Here is a 10059-nt window from a genome sequence, read left to right on the forward strand (position 1 = left end):
TGTGCATGAATTTGTTGCTGTTGCAATATCACAACTTCCAAGATGTACAACCCTGAGCTCCTTGAAACACTTGATGCAAAAAGCTATCAACCCAGCTACACAGAACACAATTGATGAAGAAGTAGGTAAAATTATCGCAGAGAAAGTGCAGCAGCTTTAATCGGATATCGTTAAGAGGCAACCTGGAAGTCCATCATCCATTGATGATTTCAAGGCTAGCCACGGATGGTTCGAGAACTTTAAGCGTAGTACCGGGATTCATAGTGTCATTTGTCATGGTGAGACAGCCAGTTCTGACGATAAAGCTGCCAAAGCTTACAAGGAATCATTCCTCAAGATGGTGAAAGAAGAAGGCTACGTTCCTCATTAAGTGTTTAATGCTGATGAAACTGGCCACTCCATTCCATCAAGCCATCAACGACCATCACAAAGGTAATATAAAACGACTTTATTATACTGTACAGTTTATTTCTTTAATTACAATACCATAGCACATTTGTTATACATAAAATAAGGTATATTCTGTGTAGTTTTAAGGCTTAGAAAATTAGAAAGTAGAAAATCATGTTTTATGAGGACCTGTGAACAGATTATTCTCATTTTAATGGTTTCCTATGAGAAATTAATGTTTGGGATACACACTGTCTGGGAACCAATTAAGTTCGTAAGTCAAGGTATCACTTTTTTATCTTTCATAAGAAGAGGTATGTTTCCTATTGAGACATTTTGAAACTTTAAAGGACAACCGACGTCTCCGGAAAAGTTCTGTCCATAATTAAAAAATGGCTTCAAATGACTTCTACTGAGCGTATTTTAATAAGATTCCACCGCATATAGCTATATTTTACGCTTTAAGACTCGCGCTGAATATTAAGGAAGTCTTGTCTTTGAGTTGGTGACGAGTCCGTACGTGACGTCACTAAAGGAACGCCCCTGACCGAACAAAAGACACATTGTAGCAGTCCTTCCATCATGTCAATGTATTTTGCTGTACTTGTTTGGTCTGGGGGACCTCGTGTTCCACCCAAAAGCCGCCAGAAGTGGGTGTCCAAACTCCGTATAAGGAATTTATTAGCTTGTGGAAACGGAGGTGGCCACAGGAGGTCGCCATTTTTTGCTGAGCAATGCTGTCTTGTGTGTTGATCCGGGGGACGTCAAGTTACAAACAGTTAGTGAGTGGAAATAAAAGGTTTCAGCTCTATTACTCGTCTCATTTTGGAGACCTGTACTGCATGCTGCTTTTTTGGGTTGTTAAGTTTTTGGACATTGTCGTTGCACTTTGTTAGAACTGGCTGCTATGACAAATGACACTATGAATCCATGTACGGCGCTTAAAGTTCCTGAACCATCCGTGGCTAGCCTTGAAATCATCAATGGATGACGAACTTCCAGGTTGCCTCTTGACGATATCCAAGTGAAGTTGCCGTGCTTTCTCTGCGATAATTTTACCTAGTTCCTCATCAATTGTGTTCTGTTTAGCTGGGTTGATAGCTTTTTGCATCAAGTGTTTCAAGGAGCTCTGGGTTATACAACTTGGAAGTTGTGATATTGCAACAGCTGCAGACAGACACACTAGAAACTTCATTAATAGCTGGTTCCCTTGCTTGTCATTTCTCTTCAAATTGTACAGATGGCTTGTCCGGGTAATTTTTTGGAGCTTGATTGATGGGATATTTTAACCTTGCAGTCTACACTCTGCATTTGAACTACCAATTAAGTTGAAGTTGAAACGAGTCCAAATTTCACTGTATTTTATATCCATTCTCTCACTCTCTCTCCGTCATCTGCCTTTCCTGTTTTCATGTGCAGCTCTGTGTTTCTCTAACTCCTCCCCCCGCTCACTGCTATGTGTGTCCTGCTGCGTGTGTCCCCTCCCTCCTCTACCACGGATCTTGACTAATCATGTGCGCCTTTAACCGAAGACACGAGAGGACAAAAAAGTCAGCTGCCATTTCCAGCTCTTTGTTAGGAGCTCCAAGAGCCGGCTCGTTCGCGAACGACGCATCACTGATTGTGGCGCTCCGTGTGTTTCCCGAAAAATAGTTCTAATGCCAAGATTATATTCTCGCGAATTTAACGTTTGTGAGGCGAAAAGTTCGTTAGCTAAAGCGTTGGTAAGCCGAGGTATCACTGTACTGTATTTTTGACTTTGTGGTCTGCTGTCTGAAATCCCGAAATATATTTTTTGTCAGTACGCGAATGCTACTGTGCATTGCATGGCCTATATTTTGCAACATCGCCACATCCTTCTGTGTAAACTCTGTCGTACAGGAATGATCCATCGATGAAAAGGTTTCTTCGGCCGTCATCTGTACTTCTTTGGAAAAGAATTAGAAACATTTTCATCGATCGCCACATCCTGCAAAGGAAATTTATATTTTGAATCGCCCCGAAAACAGTGGTCAAAATTCATTACTTGTGAAATTTTATGACAGGTTACAAGTGTACAACCCTGTAAGCTTCAGTTGATCCCACCCCCACCCCACCGACTGCAATGTGGAGTGGTGTAGTCGGATTGTATTTGGTCTTGTGGAAAGCATCACATTGGCTTCATGTGTCCCTTCTTCATGCTAACTCTGAATTTGAAACAATCCCGCAGGAGGCTGGTCCGAGCATAAAGCGCACCAAAACGAGTGATGACAGTGGACTTGACATGGACAATGCTGCTGAGAATGGGGGAGGTGACTCTGTGATGGACAGCGGTGCCAGTGAAATTGAATTGGTTTTCAGGCCTCATCCTACACTGATGGAAAGGGACGATGGTCATAACAGGTAAAAAAAGTTCATGTCTGTATTATTTAAATATGGATAATTTTAATTTACAACTGATTATTTTATTGCAGACAGTGGCGGTTTGGTGATTCAATTTCTGACATGTTTCGGCGTGTACTTCCGCCTTCATCAGAGTGTCATGGATTTTGTTGTGTAAATAACGATAATTTGGAGAAAAATTGGAGATGTATGTTTCCGCCACTGCACAAGTGTCACGATCTCATGTTCAGAACTTGGAAGCCCCAAATCAGCCCTTATGAAAATATAAGAAAGATAAGAGAAAATACACTGTTTATATTATTGTTATTATTATTATTATTATTATTATTATTATTATTATTATTATTGATGTTGTTGTTGTTATTATTATTCAACTGATACTATAATAACATGAGCAGGTTATTTTTGACTTTTTTTGGAACCTGTTATAATAATACATTTTATTTATAAGAGCCGTTCAAAGCTCTCAAGGACACTGCAATCACAAAACAGGCACATGAATAAAACCGCAGATACCGTGTGTGTGTGTGTGTGTGTGTGTGTGTGTGTGTGTGTGTGTGTGTGTGTGTGTGTGTGTGTGTGTGTGTGTGTGTGTGTGTGTGTGTGTGTGTGTGTGTGTGTGTGTGTGTGTGTGTGTGTGTGTGTGTGTGTGTGTGTCCGTGCGTGCGTGCGTGCGCGCGCGCGCGTGCGTGCGTGCGTGCGCGCGCATGCGTGTGCGCGCATGCGTGTGCCCGCGCCCGGGCCCAGAAACCTGACTGATCTAGAGATCTGTGTGGAGGAGTGGGCCAAGATCCCTCCTGTAGTGTGTGCAAACCTGGTGAATAACTAAAGGAAACATTTGACCTGTAATAGCAAACAATGTCTACTGTACCAAATATTAAATGTTCTCAGGTGTTCAAATACTTTTTTGCAGCTGTATCACACAAATATTGTAAAAAATCCTGCATTGTGATTTCTGGATTTTTCTTTTTAGTTTATCTCTGTCAACGTGGACATGCACCTCGGATGAAAATTTCAGAACCCTCCATGATTTTTAAGTGGGAGAAATAGCAAAATAGCACGGTGTTCAAAAACTTATTTTCTTGCCTATAAATAGGATGGAAAGGGAAAACACACCTGATCCAATTTTCCCTTTGCCTCCTAAAACATGAGGCACATTACTTTTATGTCTCTACTTTTTTTGAAATTCCTACAGCATTTACCTGATTAGACTTCTGATTAATTTATTAAATAATCAATAAATTATTTTGCTGTTTGTATCAATGTAGTGTGGAGTTTGTGCCTCGCTACATAAAGACATCTGGAAATGCAACAGTAGATCACCTGTCCAAATACCTGGCTGTCCGTTTGGCTTTGGAGGAGCTTCGAAGAAATACAGAAGCAAGTCCTGTGAATGTTGAGGCAGCTTCAGAGAAGCAGTACACGATCTACATACCGACTGCTGGAAACCAGTTCACCGTGAGTACTTATACATACATATATATCAAGGCACCAGTGGCTGTGTGCGTATATGAGTGAAAATACAGCCCCTTTGAATATTATGGAATCAACAACCTCAGCAGTTGTTTCGTTGACATTGATCGTGAGCGAACTTGATCGTTTCAAGCAGGTGTGCTTGCAGCAAAAAGGTGGAAAACATCAATTAAAGAAGCCTTTGAGAAACAGGATTTGAGGCCTGTGCACTAAAACAAAGCCCAAAAGAACAGTTCCTCATTCATGGTTAAATTTACTTTCTCAATACAGTAAAGTCTCGTTATATCGATATTCAAGGGAGTCCGAAAAAATATCGATATAACCGGGACTATCGATATATCCGACCCTGTTTGCATGTAATTTTCTCCGTGCGTGCATAGAAATAGTATCGATATAACCGGGACTATCGATATATCCGATATCGATATAACGAGACTTTACTGTACTTGCATCAGATTACGTCTGCTTGCGAAAATTGGTTTATGTACATGTACATTCCGGATGCAGTGAGTGTGAGGGAGTGTCCCTACTTCGCAGATTCACAGACAGCGGGGTTCAGGTCCCTATTAACCGCGATAAACGGGGGATCACTGCATATATATTTTTTTTTCATTCATCCCAAATAGGAGGCCGGGCACGGCGATGACGTCTCTTATTGTCGTGTTTTTATACTTTTAAATGCGTTTATGCTGGATCACTGTGGATTTGAATGCTTTGTTTAATTAAAACTTAGTTCAAGCACCTCATACTCCGGTGCGCTGTATATATGGAAAAAAGATTGAAATTACACCATTCATTGGAAGTGCGCCTTATACTCCGATGCACCTTTTTCCCTGTAAAATACTGTACAGTCCCTGACAAAAGTCTTGTCGCTTATCCTAGTTCTAAGAACAACAAATAATAACTTGACTTGTAGTTGATCTATTGGAATCAGAAATGGCCTATGTGAAAGGCAAAGCCGTCTAGATTATCAAAGTCAGCTGGATTGTCAAATGTGCTAATATGCATGACATACGGCACAGATGAAATCAATGTCCTCTCGGACCCAGCGTGCAAGGCACTTATAACGTGGCTAAAAGAGACATACAATTGACAACAGACAATACATGTAATTTCTGAATGTAAAGTGAGGTAGTGAGGTAGTGACATGTGTAAAGTAAGGAAGTGTCGTATGTAAAGTGACATAATGTAAAATCAAACAACAAAAATAGGGTTGAAGTGAGGTCTTGCAGAAAAAAAACAAGAAAGTAAAAAAAATAGAGTTCAGGATGATAGTACAGCATGTAGCGTGTACTCAGAGTTCGGTGACTGTGGCAGTGGGAAGGGGCGGAGGGGTCAGGGCTGGTAGGGAGTTGAGTCTCCTGACTGCCTGCTGGCAGAAACTGTCCATGAGCCTGCTGGTCTTGGCTCGGAGACTCCACAGTCTCCTACCCGGTGGCAGCAGGCTGAAGAGGCTGTGGGTAGGATCGCCAGCGATCCTGATGACTCTGCGGGTGAGGCGGATGTTGTAAATGTTCTGAAGGGGGGGGGGGGACACCGATGATCTTCTCAGCTGTCCTCGCGATGCGCTGTAGAGTCTTACGGCAGGACACGGTGCAGGCGCCGTACCACACGGTGATACAGCTGGTCAGGATGCTCTCGATGGTACCGCGGTAGAAGGAGATGGTGATGGGGGTCGGTGCTCCAACTCTTTTGAGCTTGCGGAGGAAGTACAAGCGCTGGTGAGGTCTCTTGGCCAGTGATGCCGTGTTGTGGCTCCAGGACAGGTCTTCGGATATGTGCACTCCCAGGAACTTGGTGCTGCTCACTCTCTCCACTGCAGCACCGTCGATGGTGAGTGGAGGATGCTGGGGGCGCACCTCGATGCAGGTGGCTGACCTCGTTCGTCCCTGTAGGCTGTCTCCTCCTCATCGTTGTTGATGAGGCCCACCACAGTTGTGTCATCCGCAAACTTTATGAAGAGGGTGGAGCTGGGTGATGATGGTGAGCAGTCATGTGTGAGCAGAGTGAAGAGGCGGGGGCTCAGCACACACCCTTGGAGGGCCCCTGTGTTCACCGTGATGGTGCTGGAGGTGTTGTTTCCGACGCTAACTGCCTGTGGTCTCCCCGTCAGGAAGTCCAGCAGCCAGTTGCACAGGGAGGTGACGATTCCCAGTTTGCTCAGTTTGTCGGTGAGCTATTGGGGGATGATGGTGTTGAATGCTGAGCTGAAGTTGATGAACAGCATTCTGACGTAGGAGTCTCTGGTCTCCAGGTGGGTGTGCGCTGTGTGGAGATCAGTAGAGATGGCATCATCCGTCGAGCGGTTGGGCCTATATGCAAACTGGAAAATGGTTGGGGGGGAGGGCAGCCTTGATGTGGTTCATAACTAGCCGCTCGAAGCACTTCATGAGGATGGGAGTGAGTGCACACCGGTCGGTAGTCGTTGTGGCAGGTGGGGGACGACTTCTTTGGGACCGGGATGATGGTGGTGGCTTTGAGGCACGTGGGCACAACAGCCTGGCTCAGTGCGGTGTTGAAGATGTCCGTGAAGCTCATCTGTGAGCTCCTCAGCGCAGTCTCTCAGGACACGGCCAGGAATGCCGTCAGGACCCGGGGCTTTGCGTGCGTTGGTCCCCCTGGGGGATCGCCTCACGCTGTCCTGGGGCAGTGTCAGCACCTGGTCGCCAGGTGGTGGTGGGGTCTTCTGTGCTGGAGTGCTGTTGTCTGCCTCGAAGCGGGCGAAGAAGTCATTCAGCTGCTTCAGCAGAGTGGTGGACTTCTCGCAGGTCTGTGGAGAGGTCTTGTAGTCTGTGATGGTCTGTATCCCACGCCACAGGTTCCTGGTGTCTGTGCTGTCTCTGAAGTGCTTGGCGATCCTCCTGGAGTGGTATCTCTTGGCCATCCTGATGCAGCGTGACAGGTTGGCCCTGGCTGTCCTCAGGCCCAGCTCAAAGCCAGCTTTGTAGGCAGCATTCCGAGCCCTAGGGAGCCTGTGGACTTCACTCGTCAGCCATGGCTTCTGGTTGGCCCGGATGGTGACAGATCTGGTGACAGTCAGGTCATCCATGCACTTCCTCATGTAGGAGGGAATAGAGTCTGTGTACTGTTTGAGGTATGTTGTGTTGTCGTAGGTGGCCGCTTGTCTGAACATGTTCCAGTCGATGTTGGAGAAGCAGTCTTTTAGTGCCTCAGACCCGTCGCTCCACCCTTATCAGCTTCTTGACTGGTTTGACGAGTTTGACAAGTAGCCTGTATGTGGGCATTAACATGATAGTGGATTGGTCCGAAGCTCCTAAATGGGGAAGGGGGTAGGCTTTGTCGGCTCCTTTGTGTGTGATGGGGTGAATGTTGTCCAGAATGTTAATTGAAGTTAATGAAGTTAATGTGTCCGTGGAGTTGTGGAAACACGCTTTTCGGGTTGTCATGGTTAAAATCGCCAGCCAGGATAAGGAAAGCATCTGGGTGGGCTGTCTGTTGCTCGCTAATGTGCTGGTAGAGTTCGTTCAATGCCGCGCTCCTGTTGTTAATTGTGCTCGGGGCGATGTAAACTGCTACCAGCAGTATGGCGCTAAATTCTCTCGGCAGGTAGAATGGCCGACATTTTACGACCATAAGCTCCATCAGTGGTGAGCAGTGTTTGCATACCACAACAGCGTTGCGGCACCAGCCATCACTGATGTAAACACAGAGTCCCTCGCCGCGAGTCTCCCCCCCACCCCCTCGACGAGCGCTCCGAACATTTACAAGAGTGAGACAAACATAACAAACACAAAAACACCAATGTGCCGGGAGAGAGAGGAGCCCCGCTGCGTGTTCATGCGCCGCCATCTTGGAAAAAAGCATATTTTGCCAAAATAAAATTTTGTATCATTCATCATGTAGCATATTTGTGTATTCAAAATGAATATATGTATAACTTCTACATTATTTTTGTATGCGACAAGACTTGTACAAGCAAAATCTGACCCTTCTTTCCTAATTAAATAATAAAACTCGAATGATACTAAACTTTATTTTGGTATAATAGGCGTATTATATCGGGCTTTGCCTTTCATATAAGCCATTTCTGATTCAAATAGATGAACTACAAGTCAAGTTATTTGTTGTTCCTACAACTTGGATAAGCGACAAGACTTTTGTCAGAGACTATACATAAAAAAATAATCCTTGTCTCACCTCTCGGGTGGTGTCCGTCCCCCATTTACCTTGGGTCCTCTACCAGAGGCCAGGCAGCTTGAGAGTTCTATGCAGCTATCCTTGCTGTTCGAAGCTGTTTTTTTTTTGTCCAGTTGTATGTGCCCTCACGTGCATGCACATACAACTGGCTCCATTTTACTCCTCTAAAATATAGTATAGAGTGATTAGGGGACCGTGTCAGTCAGGCACAACGATTGAGAGTGAGAGGAGGATTTTTCAAGAAGTTTCCTAATCAAATTGGATCCATCATTTGTGTATCCACAAGTAAACTTATGAATTCTCTCCATAGGTCCTGAATGGTTCTTTCTCTTTGGAGTTGGTCAGTGAAAAATACTGGAAGGTCAACAAACCCATGGAACTATATTTTGCCCCTACAAAGGAACACAAGTAATGCATTCATAAATTCAAGTGGTGTACTACGATCTATGTACACAAATAAATTGCATCTGAAGGAAATTGGGAAAATGGATGAATCTTCCCAAATGACTTGTAAAAACTTTGTAAAACTTTTGTTACATCCTCTCAAATTTGGTTGAGGTCTATTCCCCACAGAAGTTAGCAACAAGAAAATGCCCAGCCAACTGATAATAGACCACGAGCAGTTGTCGAATCATTCCGTTGAAAATGCCAACATGACACTTTCAACATTGAACTTACAGGATTTGTCTCAATTTGAGTGCCCCCTGCACGTGTAGCGTTACTCAGTGTTGTATCCCCCAACCTCCCCATTTCCTCTTGTACTCTATGAAAAAACACATTCTGAAAATTTATCAGCATTCTTTGACTAATTTCCTTACTTTTTTATTTTAATGACACTCCCGTGGAGCAATCCATGACCCCGTCAGTCAGCTTCCCAACCCCCATGAAAAGCAGGCGTCAACTGCATGGGCATTTACTAAATTCCCTTTGAAATAAGTGTATGGTTTGATCAATTAATGATGAGCAGATATGTTTTCCCATTCTGCCATGTGTAGTCCGTCAATCACTCACTGCAGTTTTGTTGTTTCCTGTATTACTGTAAACTTCTTCCTGTGAGTTATGTTATATTTCTAAAGAACGTTTTATTATGTTTACGTGCAATTTTGTAACATTAAACTGACTTCCAAAATGTAGTGTGTGGGTGATGTTGGTCCTATGTGTATGATATGGCTCTTTTGCAGTAATGCAGAACAAAATGGCTTAGTCTCTGGCGAGTTGGCCACCTCTGATCGATGGTGCACCCAACAGCAAATGTGGACTGTAATGGGTTTATTTTGATCGTTCGTCCCTGATTCATTGCTTCTACGGGCGTTGATGGCTGAGGAGACATCGCGGTGTCGGCTAAGGAGAGAGAGAGAGAGAGAGAGAGAGAGAGAGAGAGAGAGAGAGAGAGAGAGAGAGAGAGAGAGAGAGAGAGAGAGAGAGAGAGAGAGAGAGAGAGAGAGAGAGAGAGAGAGAGAGAGAGAGAGAGAGAGAGAGAGAGAGAGAGAGAGAGAGAGAGAGAGAGAGAGAGAGAGAGAGAGAGAGAGAGAGAGAGAGAGTGGGAGAGCTTATATGGCGCACAAGGTGCGACGCGATAGGATGTGACGTAATGTAGATGCAACATCATGTAAGCGAAGGCAGGATATGACGTATCAGGAAGTCCAAAACGTAAAC

At 44.5% G+C, this 10059-nt stretch overlaps 1 protein-coding gene across 1 annotated transcript in view; it reads left to right on the top strand.

Moving 5' to 3' along the window:
• Window positions 1–9536, top strand: part of rnf2 (ring finger protein 2) — a 32180-nt gene extending 22644 nt beyond the window's left edge. Inside the window, exons 7-9 of the mRNA XM_089007485.1 lie at window positions 2600–2772; window positions 4041–4230; window positions 8714–9536. Of these exons, the coding sequence (XP_088863611.1) occupies window positions 2600–2772; window positions 4041–4230; window positions 8714–8815 (465 nt within the window). The 3' untranslated portion in view covers window positions 8816–9536. The remainder of the gene's footprint in view (window positions 1–2599; window positions 2773–4040; window positions 4231–8713) is intronic.
• The last annotated feature ends 523 nt before the right edge of the window (window positions 9537–10059 follow it).

This window comes from Hippocampus bargibanti, linkage group LG11 (assembly GCF_051943395.1).
Source record: "Hippocampus bargibanti isolate YZ-2025 linkage group LG11, ASM5194339v1, whole genome shotgun sequence".
Classification (NCBI taxonomy): Eukaryota; Metazoa; Chordata; class Actinopteri; order Syngnathiformes; family Syngnathidae; genus Hippocampus; species Hippocampus bargibanti.